General features: G+C 22.5%; 1 protein-coding gene across 12 annotated transcripts in view; it reads right to left on the bottom strand.

The window, feature by feature from the left end:
* Positions 1-21,228, bottom strand: part of LOC129614490 (neurexin-1) — a 298,435-nt gene that overhangs the window by 143,703 nt on the left and 133,504 nt on the right. For 11 of the 12 annotated variants that reach the window (XM_055529111.1, XM_055529112.1, XM_055529105.1 and 8 more), the window contains exon 5: positions 1,374-1,427. The exons of the other annotated variant lie outside the window; for it this stretch is intronic. In XM_055529111.1, the coding sequence (XP_055385086.1) occupies positions 1,374-1,427 (54 nt within the window). The remainder of the gene's footprint in view (positions 1-1,373; positions 1,428-21,228) is intronic. 12 annotated transcript variants of the gene reach the window in all.

Here is a 21,228-nt window from a genome sequence, read left to right as displayed (position 1 = left end):
GCAGCGGTACATAAAAATATTATTATCTACTAATATTTGCTGGCTTTTGCCAGCAAATTAATATCACCAATTTTGACAGTTAAATGTCACTTTAAATATCACAATATTTTCGACCGTAAATGTGGTACATCAAATATGTGTTATGATATGTCGCTCCAATTAATTTTTAATTGCGAAAGATAAATCTGTATACAAAAATGTGAAATTCCCGGTAATTTTTAAAATTTCATTTATATTAAACTGGAAGATTTTACAATTACAAACTAGCAGTATTTTTATTTTAATAACAGTTTTGAATGATTACAAACCATCGTTCATAAAATCACAGTCTCGTAATGTTATAATATTATATTTTAGCAAATTTTACACTTAAGAATCTCTAAAGAAAAATTTATAATATTATTTTTGCAAAGTAATGTTCACGTCAAATGATCAAAATCAGAGTTAAACTAGCGAATATTTTTTACAATCCCATTTGCATTTTGCATACGACAAATTTATATTCAACAAATAGACATTCTAAATTAATAAGGAGAATAAAAATTCACGAAAAATTTTTAGAAACGCATGCAACTCTTTTAGACCATTTTTAATATTAATGAAGAACTTATGCAAAACAATGTTAAATTGTAAAAATTCTAATGAAACAAAATTAAAAATTTAAATTTTAAATTTATAAAAGCCGGTTCTGAAAAATTTTAAAAATTTTTCAGCAATTTCATAGAATTTAAAAATTAAAGAATTACTTAATCCAAATTTTACAATTTAATAAATGTAAAGCAGATTGTAACTAGACTTTACAAAATAAATCTCATAACACAATGTACATACCTATACTTCCACATATCATTTCCAAAATAATTAATTTTTAACTCTTCTTGCAATCTCATAAACACAATATTGTATATAATTTTATTAATTAATACATAAATTTTAAAATACCTTCTAAAAAAAATAAGCATGCATATATTGATTTATAGAAACATTATACTATAACATTTATTTTGCTGCGCTCTCATTAAAACATAATTAAATCTTAAAATATTTTTTATGAAAAAAAAAATCAAATTTAAAATTATTTTTTATTTCAACATAATGAAGCTTTTTTGGTATACAAATACCATATTTTTTAAAACATATAGGAAAACATAAACTTTATATCAACATACATACAAAATTATGCACATTAAAATAAAATTATGTATAGAAAATATTTTCATATAATGTGTATGTATGTACACATGTAAATGTATGTATGTAAAGCAAATTATTAAAGGAAAATTATGTACACATAGATGCAAATAGAAAATTTGTAGAATGACTAAACTCTTTTTTTTTTTTGTTTTGTGTTTTGGTTATTTTTGTCTACATACCCTTGGTAGTTTTTCTCGAGGGAGTTCAGAATTATCGCAAGGACCATCACCACACTGAAAAAATATAGAAAAAAATTTGAAAATATTTTTTGATAATTTTTCATCATCGCTATTTTCTATTTTGTTTTGGTGTCCTGATTAATGTGAAAATAATTATTAAAAACAACAACAAAAAACAAAAATGAAGAAAAAGACATCTTTATATGAATTTTTGGTTTTTCTTTTTTTATGAATGTATTTTTGATTTTGTTGTTTATGTTTCGAAAAATAATTCATCTAAATTTTTTTTATCTGTTTTTTTACTTTCACATCAAAAGAAAAAATTACTTTTTCTTTTATTTCTTCTTCTTTCACAAAATCCTTTTTTGAAATAATATTTGTGTGTGTTCGTGTATGTGTTTGAGGAAGGTAATTGCAAAATTAAACCAAAAAAATTATGTATAATTTTCTTTTATTTTTATTCCTGGAAACCTTACATATTATATATATTGCAAAAAAAATTATTAATGTTAGTAAATTATGAATATTTTATTGAAACAGCAAAATTTTTTTTTAATAAAAATTTAGTTGTATGATATTATAAAAAATTGTATGTAAATTTGTAATAACAAAAAATTTAAGGTTCAGATATAGCACCCAATATGATTTTCTTAAATTTCTAAAACGTGTTCAGAAGAAAAAACGCTTTTAGTTTTGAGCTCTTACAATAGAACAGTGGCTTTCGAATCACTTCAGTTATCTTTGATTTTTTTCTTAAAATTCCTAACAGAAATAAAAAAAAAGTTTGTTTCTAAATCTTAATGCCTACAATATATAATATTCGATTTGAAATAACGTATGTATAGAAATACCTCCAACGTTTGAATGGTAATTAAAATGCAGTATAATCGCGCATATTATGAATAACAATTCTTATTTTTCTTGGTCTTTGAAATGAAACTACAATTTTTAATTTGTTCGATTATATTTCTCTTTTTTTCTTAATTCAATTCAAATGTGATAGTAATCTCATTAAAATTAATTAAATTTCCAAATTGCTATAAAACAGAGTTCAAAAATTTTGATATTTTGCTAAAGAAAATATTAAATGCATAGAGGTAATCTTTTCTTTTTACTGTTCTCAAAATTTTTTTGTCGTTAAATAAAAAATGGGATACGAGTATTATAAGGTGAATAATTCAAAAACTCCTTAAACATATTATAATATAATTTTTAACTTATTTGCCGAAATATTTTACCTAACGTTTTACCTACCCAGGTCTTTTCTGGAAACCAAGCAAGGTGTTAAACAAAACAGAACCGAGCCAGTATGCAGTATAACAATATTTTCAAAATTTTGATTCCAAAAAAAATTACAAACATAATCATGTCATTTATAAATTTGATTAAATTACTTTTAACTAATGAAAGCGTAATCTGCTACCTTGAATCGGACATGATAATAAACTATAATCAAAAATAACCTAAAACTTATTTAATTTTACCAAAATATTGTAACAATTTGTAGGATTCTGTTTAAGTTTGCTTCTAGTTCACTTGTCATAAAAAATTATTCAATATGGTTTCATATTAAGAGTTCGAAATTATACATTCAAAATTGAAAATTTCCTACAAATTGAACAAAAGTTCCTACTTAAAATTCAATAACATTTGGTTTTTTGTACAGTTAGTGAAATTATTATAATTTAAATATTATATTTCAAATATTTTATTTTATATTTTTTTAAGATTTTCTTTCATAAAAATCGATAAATTTTATTTATTATAATTATATGAAAGAAATAAAACAAAAAAAAAAGTTATGTATTTATTTAAGTAAATGAAATGGAATATCAGCATGTCACGTCATAATGTACTTTTTTTCCTTGTCTCTACTATATAGTTATAAATATGTGTACGAAAGCATACAGCATCCAAATATAATAAGAATAATTTATTTAAACTGCTATATTTTATACAATACGTCATTTAAGTATATTACAATATATTATCACATAATAATATTATGTATATGCATGTGTATCGTACATATCTATATTATATACTTATATACGAAAATGACTATGACAATATTTACCTTGGTTTTTAAAAGAATTCGATATCAATAATAATGAGGATGGGGGTATCAAATATGAAAAGAACTATAGTAAATATTTTCAATCTACGGACCATATTTTGTGAACTTTAGTATATTTGGTATATTTAGCATATTAAGATAAATGCCTGTATGTATGTATGCAAATATTAAAATGGAGTTGAAAAAAAAAATTTTTTTTTATAAAACATCCAATATCTTTCATGTTATTAATGAACTTTACTTATATGTACATATACAAATATAACTATATGTATAATATTATGATCAATAATAATATTATAAAGTATATTGACGGAAAATTGATGGAAAATATTAGTATAGAAAAAATGATTTATTACCAGAATACCTCATTTTCGCTATATATGTATTTATATACAGATATATACACTTAAGATTTACATCAAATTTTGTTCAGTTTTAGATTTATGAATACAAGTAAAAATTTTTCAATGTTTTATTAAACTGATACACTGCAAAAAATTATCATGTAAAAATTACAATAATATATTGAAGAAAGTTAAAAACCACTATTCATAAAATATAAAATTGTTCAAATAATGAGAAACAAAAAAAAAATTAAAACAAATTTTTTTACCCACTTGTAAAGTAAATTAATAAAGCTTAACTTATTTCATTTCATGAACTCGATCGAAGAACTACCCTTCGCCAAATAAGTTTAAATATCATAACATAGGTACAATTGGATATTGAACTGTAAACATATTAACAAAAATTTATAAACAAACTTGTAAAGTACAACAAAAACGTGTCAAATAGAACAAGCTTGTAAAGTACAATAGAAACGTTTACAAAAATTCTTAACCTTTATCAATTAGTAATTAGAAATAAGCACAATTAACTCCAAATGTTACAGTTTTTACTTTTATTGAATCTTAAAATTCTAAATCTAATTTTAAAATTAATCTGGATCAAGTAAATAGTATATTAAAAATTTATAACAACAATACTAATTCACTCAAATTCGTAAATCGTCTTCTTAGAAAAAAAAACTTTCATTGTATTTAAAAATATCTAAATGAAATTTATGGGACTTATATTAAAATATAAATATATAAAATATACTGTATATGTACAGACATCCATAATGTTTCAATAATATCCAAATTTGATTGATTTATCACAGGATAAGTAAAGTCCTTAATAGCAAATAATAAGAATAGCATTAATTATTATTTTTTTCTTTATAGAAAATTTAAGAATTTTATTTTTAGTTGGCGGCTTATATAATTTTGGTGAACCATGTGTTTTTTTTTTCAAAATTAAATAATAAAAACAAAAAATAATAAAATGAATTAAAAATAAAAATCTCTTCCATTAAAATATTGTCATTGAGTAAAATTAATAGAAATAAAAAAAGAAGAAAATTAAAAATAATGGAAAAACAATAGATTAAGGAAAAAAAATAATGAAAATAAAAAAACAAAAATCTTTTATATTTTCTCCTTATCAATGAATTGCAATTTTCATTTTCCTCACTTTCCCTCACATAAAAAATTTTTATATACAAAATTGTTTTGCACAAAAACTAAAAGTAAAAAAAGAAACTAAATAAATAAATAAAGTCACTTCTGGCTATCCCTATCATCATTAGATTCTTATATGTGGGTTTTGCAGAATTTTCATTTATAATACACAATAAAAGGAAAAGAAAAAAACTTTGAACATTAAGATCATTGTTTAAACCTATAATACCAATTAATATTATATAGCATAAGCAAGAAAATTTCTAGGATACTAAACAAATATAATATACGCATTGTTTTAATACTTATTATTTATGAATGTATGTATGTTTGTTGATGATTATAATTCTAAAAGATAATAATATAAATTTTATAATAAAATGAATAAAAATTATTATTATAGTATGTGGGCGTCGAAATGTATTAGTGAATCTTTTTCTTTTATATATATATTGTATATTATGTACGTTTGTTAAATTTATTATATAATTTTATATATTAAGTCAACAAGATATAATAAAATATAAATTTATACTTTCATAATAATATATAATATAGCGTGTTACATAGCTATAAATAGTATAGGCACATATTATTCTATTTTTGTGAATACTTATATACAGAACTGTACAAAATATGTAAGTGTATAATATATGCACAGAATAAAATATGATAATATAATATATTATAATGTAGAATAGAATTATAATGATATGCTATATATACGAACATTATAGAATGTGATTTAACAAAATTTATTTTATATGTAGATACATCAATTATTTGAAAATAAAAATTTATAATAAAAATTACAGTACTGAACTGAAGTTTATGTCATCACTAATTAACTATTATACTAATTGAATACCAATTCGTATGATCTGACTGAACATTATAGAAAAGAGTGTAATAAAAAACAAATCTATAAAAACAAACAGTTTTTTAAATTTTTATGTGCTAATTTCACTCTGTATTTAATTTGTTCAATTTATTGCATTCAGAAATGAGTTTCAAATAATTATTCAAAAATTCCTCATAATATTATAATATTGTAGAGAATCAAAATTACTTTTAAAGCAATGTAAATTAATTTTCCAATATGGTAATTTCTAAATGTTTAATGTATAGAACATATATATTATGAAATTCAAATTGAGATAGATCTAAAATTCTATGAAAGCCTATTGCAGAAATAAGTACTCGTACTGCAATAAAATAATTCATTTAGAATATTTGAACAAAAAACTAGATATACTACGAAAAATTAGGTAGACTTTTTTCAGATGACAACGTTCAGTTAGTCATGTTTAATTACTTAAAATCTCCATCATTTTAATTTTTTCAAAAGATCCCTTTATCATTTGGAAAGATTTCACAAGTGCCCTCTTAATCAGTATAATTTAAAATATATCAATTGCTAATTACATTATAATAATTTAAGGATAATCTTTATTTTTTTATTTCAAAGGTTTTATATTCAACTTACTTAGATCCAATATAATTTGTTCAAAACTTTAATTTTGTTCAAAAATTTTTATATAATATTCTTTAATCATAATGTTAATTTAAATATAATCGAAAATATGCACCATAAACTTGATATAGAAAATGTCGTATAGCATAAATAAGCTGGTTTGTTTTTTTGGCTTCTATGAAAAAATATTATCGCTTTATTTTTAATAAATGCTTTATGTCATGTTATTTGCTCAAAGAAATGCGTTCATTAAATGACAAGACTACCAAAATGTAAATTTTTCCATTTTTTTTTTTTATGTACAAAATATTTTTAGGAAATCTGGATCAAGGATAATACTATATATATAATACAAGAAAAACAAATTATTTTATATAAAATACTTATACATATAAAACCCAGTTATTATATTTTATTATCCATATAATCGTAAAGGAAAAATTCTAATATTAAAGATTTAAAAAAAAAGTTAAATTTTTTTACAAAATTATTATTAAAATATTTCTGTGAAAAAAATATTTTTTGAAAGTTTTATATTTAAAAGCCGGGTTATATTTGATGTAAAGGTTAAAATGAATTTTAAATTCCTGTCTTTTTAGTTTGATATTTCGAATATTTTTTAAATTTTTATCGAATTTATATTAACCGAAAGAAAATCATAGAATAAGGCTATTAAAACTAGTGTGGGTATAAAATGGATTGTTTACTTTTTTTTTCATTTTACATTATAATAAATAATCCTAAAATTGAAAAAAGGTTAAGGTTAACTTTTCAAAATTCTTTTAATAGAATTTTAGCAATTTTTTAATAAAAATTTTATCTTCAGAAACTATAAAAATAAATTTTATTTTATAGTCTATGAAATAAAGCGTATACATATATTTTAGAGTGAATAATGATGCAATGAAATTGAGATTATTTTTTAAACACAATTTCCGAATAAAGAGCAAATTAGGTGCACATGTTTTCAATATTTATTGGATACATTTCTTGTTTTAAAGAAATATTTTCGTGTTTGCCATTTTATGAAATTACCTGTAGATTCGAAATTTTATGAATTATATATATGCATTATATTTGTTATTCTCCAGAGCTAAGCACAAACACACTCACTTAATATTAACTCATTAATTTTGTTACATGCGTTAAAGAATTTCTAAAATTTACTTTCACCAAAATATGGTCCGAAAATACTTTTCTTTCTTAATTCTTGTTAATAAAATGATTAAATATTTTTGCAAGGGTGGATAAAATTATTGAAGAAATAAAATAAAATTACATTACTGTTCTTTTCATTTCGAATAAAGAAGAACAAACAAGACCAAAAAAAAAAGTAATTGAAACACCTACACGAGCGAGAGAAACGGTAAATAAATATAAATTGGGATGATTTTTTTTTTATCATAACAAAAATATGAAAACAAAAGAGACCTGATTTAATATTTTTTTTAATTTTTAATGTATTTAATACGAGTAGAATTTTCAAAATGCATTTATTAAATTTAATAAATTTATTAAAAATAAAAAATGGATAGTTAAAATTTCCATTTTCAATGTGAAACTGGAAAAAAATACACATATCAATTAAATATGCTTCAACTTGAAATTTGTGTTGATTGAGAATGAAATTCCAAAGCAAAAATTATTAGAATTTTTTTTAAATAAATTTTTTTAAATAAAAAGCAGCTATTTTCTTAGATTAAATCTTGGAATTGCAGGATACTCGTATCCCAATCTTTTAATAAAATTTCAAAATTTATTCAAAAATTTTGGCAACATATTATTTTTTGTGTTAATAAAGAAATTGATTCCTGTGCTAAAAATATAAGTTCGATTTTAATGTTATCCTTAAAAATTACAATAAAATGTGATTTAATTTACCCTATAGTATTGCATTCGAAATAGACTACGTAGGCCAAAATAATACGAAACTCATTTTAATTTGAAGAATTTTAAAAATTTTTGAAAATTAAAAAAAAAAATTTTTTTTGCATCCACAGTGTGGCGAGTACTTCAAGATTACTTTTAAAAAGTATGAAAAGAGAAATTTAATTCAGGTAAAACAAAAAATTTTATTGAACATCTTCATTTTCTTTTATTCTTGTAACCTTTTTCGAAAATGTTTGAAAGGTTTTTTATCAAATTCTCTTTAAAGATTAAGGTCCTTAAATCCATTTTGTAATTCCAATAATAATTAAGAAATCATGTTTAAGTTTATTATTTTGAAAGAAAATTTTAATTAGATTTTCTTTTTTCTTTTTTGCTTATAATTGTATTTCAATTTTGAATGTTAACATTCCTCAAAAATGTAATGAGCATACATTTACTTGTATTTACGTCGTTATACCGTTGCTTAAAGTTTAATTTGAAATTTATTACAAACGCCGAAAGCCTTTTTAAAACCATGTGGGATTTTATGTTTTTTTTTTATTAATTTTTCTTTTGTTCTTATGCTCATTCAAACACAAATACCTACAATATTATACATAATTTAATATCTTAAAGGTAATATACATATAAGCATATAAAAATGAAATGTCTGTATATAAGTATATGGGAACACATCTTTGTAATTTTCTTGGTAATATTATTATTTTCTTATCCTAAATTAAAAATGAAGAAAGTTTTTCCTCATTATTTAAGTAATTTATATTGCTCTTTTTTATATTCTTAATTTGAAATTATTTAACCCTTTGCTGACTCTTATAATTAATTTTGTAGATGCCCTTTAAAATCTTTAATAGATTTTAATTTTAGAATATATCAAAAATAAAGGAAAAGTGTAAAATTTAAATCGTTTACGTATGAAATAAGGATATGAAATTAACATTTGTGTTTTGCGTTGATTTAGAGGAAGAGCAACAAAGAGATAAATTACTTAGAGCTACGTTCAAGAGAATATGAAGGAGAGGCCAAAACTGCAAATATGTTCAATTTAAGTTTAGTATCGGATTTAATTCTTTCTTTTTTCATTTAGTAAAAAGAATTATGAATTTATTTTATTCTAAAACTTTGATCTTGACCTTTTAAAACACATTAATTTTTAATAGTTTTTAAAGGGTTAAAACTATAAACTATTTATGTGTATGTAATAACAAGTTTTATAAACAGAAATTATTTTACGCAAACCGTAATAAAATTAATTCTCTGTACTAAGAGAAGCTCCGGTTTTTATATTATTCTGTAAAATTTTATTTAAAGGAATTGCGTAAAAGTTTTTTATTTGAATTTAATAATTTTTAATTTATTTATTTAGTAAATTTTATTTTCTGTCCTTTATTTTTGATAAAAGATCTTTACATTCACATATAAGCAGAATTATAGTGCGCTATTATGATGATTATACAATATTTTACAAAACATGTACTGCATATGCGGTAGTACGAGAAAAATAATAAAGAAATGGAAAATAAATCATTTTTATAAAAATATTCATTTTGGAACAACTAAACAAATAAATGTAAACTTAAATAAAAGTAATCAGTCCTCAATTAAAGCTAAATAAAGCAATAAATAATGTTTTTAAGAAATTATTTTTAACTAAATTGGACACAGGTTTAATATTGAACTGACCGATCTTTTTGCATTAATGCTTGGACAGAAACTAAAGCACATTTTGTAACTTACATATTCAAAAAACGGGGGTAGAAATATGAAAAATTGCTGCCTGACTTTAAAAAGTAAAATTTATAATACTTTTAAAATAATATGTATAACAAAATATTGAGAAAATCTAAAAGTAGGAAATTTAATTGAAAAATTTTTGAAATGCAAACGAATTTTGTTAATCCAATATCGTAAAAATTTATATTGAATTCTACGACCTAAAATTTTATATTTCTTACATAATCCTATACAATCTGATTTTAATGTACCTTCTAATGCTTCTTAAATAGATCAGTTTTGATTTTAGATAGAAATAGATTTTAAACAATGAATTTTCCCTATCATTTCATTATATTTTTTTTGATCTACAGAAATATGAATTAGAAGAGAAAGTATGGAGGCATTTCAAAATTACACACTTCATTATTAACACCATTAATTTAATTATGCATGAATATTTTTTTACAAAAAAATTATTGACCCAGTTAACTAGTATATTAACTAGGTTATAAGAAAAATAAATTGTACGCATTTTAATAGAGATTATGAACATAGAGATTTTAAAACTTTTCAAAAACAAAAAAAAAAGTTATTATTTTGCAAAATTTTGCATAGTATTGCAAACATTCTTTTGAATGAGAATTGCATTGTTTATTGTTTAACTTCTCCTCTTTGTAAACATTTTTCTTTTAATTTGAAGTATACAGTTTCCTTATCGGATATTATTTAATTTTTATAAACATACATATATAGTACATACACATGTTCTTGTTTCTTTTATTCATATAAAGTTCTTGATGATTAACAATATTTTCCTATATTTATTGATCTATTCTTTATCATAATGTAATTGTGATATTTTCAATATTTGATACTTCTTCTTTTTCGAAAAAAATAAAAAACTGTATATCCTTACGCATTTCTGTGCATAAGGTTTACCTAAATTTTTTATGCGACACAAAATTCTAATACAATTCCTTTCAATATTATAATAACAACCTTCAAAATTTAACACTCATACAATACATACATATAATATGTGTACACCTTTAAAATACACAAAATTTAGATATAAATTCGATTTTATTTTTCAATTTTTATCTCATTCATTATTCTATACGATAGCCCAAGATAAGTGGAAGTTTTGACAATATGAAGAAGATTTCAATCAAGAAATAATTTTTTTCTTGTTTTTTTCTTATTTTTCAATGTGTTTATAAAAAAAGAAACGAAGGAAAATATAAAACTTTTTTTTTTCGTACTTATAACTTTTTTTATTATTGTAAATGAATATTTTCATCTGTGTTTGTAATGTCAACCTTTTAAGATATTTCACAAATAATACAACAAATACAAATAAGTGTTAGAGATTCAAAGGTAACCGCTTACATCAAAATTTAAACTGTATCGGAATTTTAAAATATAACCTCATATAAGAAAAATTGTAATATGTACAGACCTAAAAGAAATGACCCACTTTTCATCCTACATTTTCTTTCCTATATAAAACAGAGAATTTCTTTAAAAAGAAAGCTCAAAAAGGGAAGAATGTTGGCCAACGTAAATTTGAAAAATGTGTTCGTAAAGGTTGAATTTTTAGGAATTTTTATTATTATATTTTATATTTTCTATAAAAGCAAATCATTTCCCTAACTCACTTAACCGATCAATTCAATCATTATGTTAACGCTTCTTTCAATTGTCATTTTACTCATCCCAAATGTATGCAATTGTTTTTTATGTAATTTGTTTTAGTAGGATTGTTTTTTCAATTCAAAAACGCTGTAAATCAATGTTTTGTAGCTTTAATTCGAGTTTATTTATGAGAATGTTAGTTTAACGTATTTCTTAATAATTTACTAAATTGCACTACAATATATTAAATATTTAGTAATTAATTGTTAAATAAATGATGGCTTGAACTAATATTTAATTACAGATTTCATGCAATTACTAAAATAAATAAACAGCGATTCAAACCGTATTTATCATAAGTTTGTAGGCATCCTACAGTTTTCTCGATTTGAAAGACTCGCCCTTAAATTTAATCTATCTCTATATAGTTCATATCATATTTATGTCCAGATGAATTTCAATTTAAATTTCATGCCGATATCATTTTTTGTTTGTTAAGTTCGCTAAATAATATCTTAATCAATTTTAATTTTATTCAAACTACCTGTCATACTGTATTCAATCATTAAACTATTAAAATTAAGAACTTTATATATAAGTATGTAATCATAGAAATCTTAAAAAATATAATGAATTAATAAAAGAAAATTGAACCGGTATGCTCTGTTGCGAGATATATAAATTCAAACAACATTATCCTTCTACATGAAAATTTTATAAATGTAAAATGGAAATTTATCTCATAATATAATAGGTACCATATAAGAGTATATCTACTCTGTGTATTCTATAGTATATATAGAAATATTTGTATTAGTTAAAAGTAATATTAAAGTAGGTGTTCGCATTATATGAATAATTCTCTGTTCTGTATATTATATTATGGTGCTTCGTTTTCAATCCTTAGGGGTGTAATTGAATAAAATGGAAAATCAATCATTTTCGTTTTTTCTTTCTTCAATTTTATTCCTTTTTTTATTATTATTATTCTGTTTTGTATATTGACTACTGTCACTTACATGTAATACAACATATGTAAGTTTAAGTACAAAAGTATAGATATGTATATACATATATGCATATTTTATTCTATTAAGATATGTAAGAAAAAGTTTTTAACAAATTAAATTTAGAAAAAAAGTAAAAAGAGAAATTCCTTTATTCGGCTATAATTGTATTAAATATTTTATCGATTTTAAGTTTACCTTTTATTATATTCTTTAATGAATAAAAAATCTTTCAAATAAATCATAAGGTATATGAGAATGTATCTGTGGCACCACGGTAAAACTAACTGCATAGACGTCAACTTAGTATAAAACCGACATATTTTAATTCTCCGTATTCAAACTCAAAAGCAAAGTAAGATTTCGAAGTGCAAGTGAGACAAACTTTACCAAAACTATTTGGTGTACTTTCTGTTTTTGAGAAAACTATATTACTAAATTTTGGAAAATTCTACAGGCTCTGCTTTAGTTCGAGTTCTTGGAATTTCTTTAAAAAATTATTTTTGAATCTTCAAACTTATTGAAAACTATACTAGGCCGTTTTTCCTTGTTGGCACAGATTTCTGGTATATATGTACATGCATATATGGTTATATACACGAAATATCTACGTAATATGTACATATATGTGAATGCAAAAGCAAACAAACTTTTATTCCAATCTTGGTTAGAGTTTTGAAAACCCATATTTTTTGTATATATATATGTATAATAACACATATACAAATTCATTGCTATTATCAAATAATTTAAATTAAGGAAAGTTACTTATATAATAATGGAATTTACACTTACATATGTGTTAAATATAATAATATCCTTATAAATTTAAAATATCCTATAGAAAATCTTCGAGAACAGATACTAGAATCAATATTGTATTTGAATACAACTTTATATAGTATATATGGTTATGTGTAGAAATAATTTATAATATAAATAGATATTGAAAAATAAATTTAAATTGAAAGACTTTAACTGGCAGCACATTTCAATGCAAAACCAATTTTATATTTGTATGGATGTATGTACATTTGAATTGTTTGTATATTTGTTTGTTTTTCCTTATGATTAATATTGAAAATAGAAAAGAAAATATTAAACAGCAGCAGCTGCGAAAAGTTTTAATGTATTACACCGGATACAAATTTCTAGTTCAATTTCTTACTTTATTTTATGTATATTGATAAAAATGCGAAATATAAAACTCTGCAGTTTAAATCCAATTTTATATTTTGCAATATACCTGCAGAGACAATAAATTAATGGTTTGAAAATAAAAACAGACAGAGAATTTTAAAATGCAAAGAGTTTTTATGAAATTCCTGGCATTGTTATTTAAGTGATCTGTTTGAATTCAAAGTGTTTTATTATCTATTAAGTATTTAATCATTAAAGTATTTATCATTTAAGTTTGTAGAAGAGTATATGGGTATTTTATGTATATAATTATATTGTGGGTGATGTAATGGTTAGTGTCATGGTTTATATTGTATTTTAAGTAATTAAAACACAGTATAAACCCTTCATTTGACAGCAAATTGATATTTTATACATATAAAGAATAAAATTACATATTAACATTTTGTATGTATGTATAATATATTGAACAAAACTATATTTCTACTTCGTTCATAATTAATATTGGCAAATTATCAAGAATATAATAAAATTGTTATGAGTATATAGTATTTAAAACATATGGGCTGTTATATTATGTACTTTCATAATATGCTCATGCTACATATGTATCTATCACGCAATAGTGAAAGTGTTTAATAAAAATCTCTAATGTTTCTAGCCTGAATTCTTCATAAACGATTTGAAATGTGATATAGTAATGTTTATCACTTTAATAACAATATGAGGGTATAGGAAATTTTGAAATTTATTACATTGTCGAACATTAGCTTATTTTTATTATATAAATAAATTCAAAAAAAAAACTTTATATTCTTCATTAAAAATAAAATCTACTTTAATATTTTCTGCGCGTTTTTAAAACCATATGGTTAAGATAATAATTTCTTTAACAATATTTAATTGTCTTAAAGTTTTAAGTATAATAAAAGTTAAAATTATTTTCTGGAATTACAATTTCAAATAATTTTCTTTCTTGTTAAAACAAATTTATGTTGTAAACGCGCTTAAGTACTTTAAATGGCTAAAGTAATTCTCTGGTCAATAAAATTTTGTATAACTGCGATTAAAATATTAAAACAAAGAAAAAATAGGGAAAAAAAACTTAAGTTAATTTCAAAATGTTTTCGAATATAATCCTTAAAACTTATTTAAAGTAATTCTTTTTTTTCTTAAAAGGAGATTGACATTGAAAGTTTTTTATTTCTTCTTTTACTTTTCTTTATGTTTTTGTTTTCATGTCCTTTGAACTTGTAAAAGTAATTAAACCATTTTATATTTGTTGGGCACGAGTATAATTTCTAATAAATTTCATTTTTAATTTCCCTAAAAAAATATATAGTTACATTATATGTATATACTTACTATACACATTGTATATATTATATCCACATGTTCAATGTACTCTCATACTATTGAAATTTACATATTTTTAACATTTATGTAAAAATTTCCTGTTAAATAATCCTATTACAACTTAATTTTAATGAAAAAAAAAACAAAATAAAAACTGAATAGTAAAACAATAATAAAATGACTAGTGATTTTATTTTGATTGTTAACCATTTTGTGTGCCATAATAATGTTTCCTGCTTTTTATTTTGGTTATTCTGCTTAAAATTCACAAAAAGTAATGTTTCTCAATTAATAATTTTCAATTGTCGGATATTTTCTGTCGGTTTTATTTCATCATTTAATATTTTTGTCCCATTTTTATAGTTTTTAAAATATAATCTCAGAACTTCTTTTATCCTGTCAGTTCAATTGTTTATTTAATATTCGAATTTTTAATTTTAAAAATTTTTCTGAGAATATCCCACATTACTTTATTTAAAATTATATATATGTAAATGTATGTTTGCGTATGGCATTCTACATCTGGCATTTATATTCGCTCGCGGAAATACACGTGTACCGATACTCGATTAATATAATTTAAATTTAAAACAAAATTATTATGTCCTTCGGCTATCTTGCAAATTTAATGTACGTTTCAAGTTATAGGCTGCATTTATGAACAAAATAATCATTATGGTTCAAGGCTGGCACAATTAATATTAAAGGCCGGATATATTTTAACAGTATTTTTATAATATTTTTATAATTTTAGAAATACATAATTTTATTGATGTTTAAATTAAATTTAAATCGAATTTGCAAAGAAACGAAAAAATAATGAAATGGAATAGGTTTCTTTCTCGACTTTATGATCAATAACGAATTGTTCGATAGGATCGTATAAAAAATGATTTTGTAAATATATAAAGGAAGAACATATCTGCAATAATAATATATGTATATTTGACATCATTGTTAATAATATTCAAATTTTGAGCCTATTTCAGAAAATTTTGGAATCAATAAGCTGATTTTATAAGATGAATTTAATACATTAACATGACTCTTATACTATCGTTTTGAAGAGAAAAAGCTAAATTGACGTCAAAGAAAAATTTATTTGAAATTCTTCTCTATTACCAAACCATATTGCTAAAATACAATATTACATAATATGTATATTCTTAAACATATCAAATTTATAGACGAACATTAATTAAAAGGGTTAATTTAGTATCGGAACTCTCCGTGATTTGCCAATTTTTTGCTCTTTTTAAATTTAGAATAAATTTATTCTTAGTTAGAATTTTACTAGTTTAGATTTTAGTAAAATAAAAAGTTCCTTTCTCAGAATTTTGAAGGAATACAACTTCTGCAGTCAAATATTTTTAGTCTAGAGAAATAATCTCTTTGTTAAAATCTTTTTACACACAAGGCTTCAGATTTTTATCAAAAATCTGTAGGTGAGTATAAGTTTTTCTAGATATGTGATGTTTGTTTTTTTTTATTTAAATGTGCTAAGAAATCTTTATTAGTTTAATTAGAAATTTGCAATATTTTTATTATCTTTACTTATAAATTTGAGTTGAATTAAATTTTATGGTATATTTTGCAAAAGTGCTAAGCAGAGATGACCATATACCTCCAAAATCATCGTTCTAATAAAAAATCTCTAATTATAATTCTATCTTTTCTATATTATGCATGGTATTATCCTTTCTTTATTCATTATTATAATACTTGTTAATCTATTTGACCAAAAATTAAAATTGGCTTTTTAGCATTTTTTTAACAAAATAAATTTCATTTTTATTCTTAATTTTAATTGACGCTAATACCGATTATCGTTATATACTTGTTTCCTTTATACATACACAATATAAAAATTATCAGGATAAAGAAATAAAGGAAGAATATTTAAAAATAATTTTTATTATAAATTCTTGTCGATATACGGTTTTGAATTTGGTTTCCTTTTTGCGATAACTTAAATGAAAATGGAATATTATAATAGTAATTTTTCATGAAAATTATATATATATATACATATATAGAGAACATTAGAAACATTACAGTTTTCATTTTCTCAAATTTTCTTTTAGCCACCATACAATTATTGTTTCAATGCTGATTTATGATTATAGCATGTACCGACCATATACAATTTATTCGTACTTATATTGTTAAGATTTTAATAGTAAAGAAATTTTTACGACGGCAATAGAGGTATAAGTTAATATAGTTAAGAAGAAATAAAAAATAAGAATAAGAAATTGTGCTCTTTTTTTTATTTAGTTTTATTTATTTTTTATTTTAGGATGAGGAAATGAAATAAATTAACGATCGCACGTGCTTGATGTATTTTTGTTGTTCCTTTAACAATTACATTGTGTTACAATATAGAAGGCATTGTTTTCACATCAAATTTCATACATCGTCCTTTTTCGGTACAATTCTATGTCGCAACAGTGCAAAACAAAATTGACTTTATTTTTTAGCGGTATGTCAGTCGATCGGTTAATTTGAGTGCTCTTGTAGTTCATGAATATGAATTGTTTTTAAGGATTGACACATCAACAATACAAAGATAACAATACATCAGCTTTTTGGATTCGTTGGAATGCAACAAGTGAATTTTTTATGCAACTTGATTTTAAATTCTTGTCTATTTAAGAAAATAATTAAGAAATTTCTTTAAAAACCTATTTACCGGCTGGATGGTATAATGAAACAAGAAACTTTTCATGAAAGTAAAATGTTTGTAACTAAAAGGGAGGATGATTTCAAATTTCTATCTAAACCTTGCAAAATTTGATTTGTTCCCCCAAAATAAATTTTTTTGGAAAATAATGTTCAAGTAAGGGAAACTGCAATTGGGTAATAACCCAATTTTCCGTTATTAGAGAAAGAAGCTTAATTTTGTTAAAATTTGACACAATTTTACAAAATACTTTTTCATCATCTTGGGCATATATTTTATTTTTTGAAATTTAGAATAAATTGGAATTAGAATAATATTCAACTTACTAGTACTACAGTCGATTATGTGACGGCCACATCAGATTCTTGCTTGTCTTTTATCTCGTTTTAAAGTGTTTTCAATGGAAACAATGTCTTGTGTAATGTATTAAAATGTTGGTTTGTGTTTCTGAGTTTTCATTTTCTTTTTTCAACTTTTTTATTTCTATATTTTTCATTTTTGTGTTTTATTTCTTTAGCTTCATGTTTAGATTTTACTATTAAAAAAAATATACTTACATAAAGTAAGTTTTCTACATGAAAATCTCACAAAAAGAAAACATTTTTTTACCATTAAAATAACGGTACAAAAATTACATTTCCTTTTTATTTCATTCTTTGTACAGTTATAATGTGTCTTTTATTTTTGTTGTCGGCTTTATGATGACGTATAGAGTTTTCTTCAGATAAACTTGGAACAACACAGAAAACTATAACTACAGAGTAGGACACCGGTACTTTAAGAATTTGAAAAATCCAATAATATTTTTGGTTCATAATTTTATAATAAGCAATTGAAAAATTGAAATTATAATATTTGAAGTATTTGAAGTAGTCAAGAAATTGTGTTACTAACATAGTTTACTCGTTTTTGAGTAGTTGATTTAAATTCACCATTAATTTTTTATATATATTCTTAAAAGGCTCACCGCAGTTAAATATAAAATTATAATTAAAATGTTGCTAATAATTTTAAAAATTTATTTATTTAATAAGATTTGAGCCCTAGATAGCAAGGGCAAGCTAAAACAAAATAAAGATTTTTAAATTTGGAAAGCTGTGTAATGCTCAATTTCCAATATGTGATAAGGGATATTTTTTTTAACCAAATATCTTAAATTGAGCTTGCACTGAAAATAACTAAAAATCTCCATTTAACTTTAAAAATATTAGTTTTCAGTGGTACAATGATTATCTGATTGCTAAACTCCTATTAAATTTATAATAAGTACTGTATTTCTTAAACTTACTGATCTTAATTAAATGTAAAAAGTAAATTTGTTTATCAACCCTTTAAATCGAGTTCTTATATTTTTACATTTTCAACAAAATTTTGTAAAAAAATAAAATTAAAGTTACTAATGTTTTTCAAATCTTCTAAATTTCTAATGTCTAATTGATTAATTTTAATATCTAGAATTTTAAAATTAACATACAAGTCAACTTTAGAACTTTTAAGCTTATTTTAGTTAATAACATACAATATCATAGTTAGAACTCAGTTTGATTCTGTGAAGTAAAGTAGATTCTATGAACTAAAAAAAATTCGTTCGGCGGTATTTTAAGCTTTTCTAATTTTTTATATCACTGAATTTGCATTATCACTGAATTTACATTATCCTGGTACGAATTATAATATTATGTACAAGATATAAGTAGAAAATAAAGGCTAAGGAAAAAAGGCACACTGTTAAAATGAGAAATAATAAAAAAATATTTTCATACATTTAAGGAGGTACAATCATATTTATATTTATACATACATATATATATATACATATTTATTGGATAGTTGGAAAAATCTCAAGGGTCCAGGGAAATTGTACATGATAAGAAGAAAAGAAAACGTTTTTCATTCCTTTCTACTGTTGTAAGATAGTTGTTTTTTTTTAAGAAATAGAAAATAATTTTTTTATAGTCAGCAAGAAAAAAGGAATTTTTTTCCTTTTCCATTTAGAGAATCAGAAAACAACGAAACACGAAAAACGAAAATGCTAGAAAAAAAAGCATACACAATAAATGTGAAACATCAAATGGAAAAGGATGAAAAACTATAATATTATAACGGTTTAGGTATAAGAAACCGTTATATACACTTTTTCTTTATATTATTTTTAAACATCGCTAGTTACTAAGTTATAAAAATTAGATAAGAAGTGAAAAAGAATGGTACCTAAAACGGAAAAAATTCAAAAATGTTGGAATGCTATGATTCTTACCAACAAAAAGATAAAATTTCTCTTTTTCTTTATTTTTATTCCTTGATGAATGACTAGAAATCTAGGATTTTAAACTAGCCATTTAATTTTTGTTTTTTTTTTTCGTTTTCTATATATTTCATTAAGTTATTTTTTATAAATTTGATGAGGCGAAATTCACAATGTATAATATGCGTGTTTGCGTGTTGAACCGCAACTACAAAGATACCAGTATGTATTAAGTACAGTAACTTGCCTCGAAAAGTCTCTTGAGAGCTAAAGAAATTGAAGTGTGACTTACAAAAAAAATTTTATTTATCAATTGACCATATATATATAATATGGTATAACATGCGTACTTACTGATAGTTAACAAAAATCACGTAATTAGTGCGAATAAATCATAAAATTAACCACTAAAGTAAATGAAATTAAGTAAAATGTAAATTAAATATTGATAAAATCGTAACAATTTTAAATAAATTTCTCTATATAAAATTATTTGTATAAGGCAACATTGCCCCTAACTGAGCTAAGTTCAAAGTTAAAATTTTGATTTGAAAAAAAAAAAAATTATAAAATTTTTCATACGAAACTTCGAAACCAACTCCAATACTGTAATTTGCCAAATCAAGTTTGAGATTTACATTTAATTTTTGAAAAGCTTTATTTTATGGGTATTTGACCCAAGATCCTTCATTTCTTAAATTTGCAAACGATTTTCTTAAATTGGCCAATATTCTATCTAATGAGACATGGTTTCAAATTAGTGGCCTATCAACATAATTTCATTTATAGCTCTTTTAGTATTTTACTTACTATTTTTGTAAATTGTAAGTTGTAATAACGGGCAATCTTGGCGTGTTCCCTCTCTAATATTCAACAATGCTGCGTATGGATCTCAAAAAATGTTTGTGGTTTTGTTATTTACTTTAAAAGCGGAGCTTCTTTTACAATTAAGTAGATTGTCGTAGTATAACAAATTTATTATGGCCAATATTCTGTAAAAGTCAATTTTACGTATTTCTTTATAAAATTTTCTAGATATCAAGGCAAGAAGTCAAAATTTTTCTGGCATTATTAACGTAATTACTTTACTGTACAGCAAAGCAAAATATAAAATCTAGAAAAAAGTG

The sequence above is a fragment of the Condylostylus longicornis genome, unplaced genomic scaffold, assembly GCF_029603195.1.
Source record: "Condylostylus longicornis isolate FDR11 unplaced genomic scaffold, ASM2960319v2 ptg000110l, whole genome shotgun sequence".
Classification (NCBI taxonomy): Eukaryota; Metazoa; Arthropoda; class Insecta; order Diptera; family Dolichopodidae; genus Condylostylus; species Condylostylus longicornis.
Note: the sequence above shows the minus strand (reverse complement) of the source record. Positions and strands in the feature narration are given on the sequence as shown.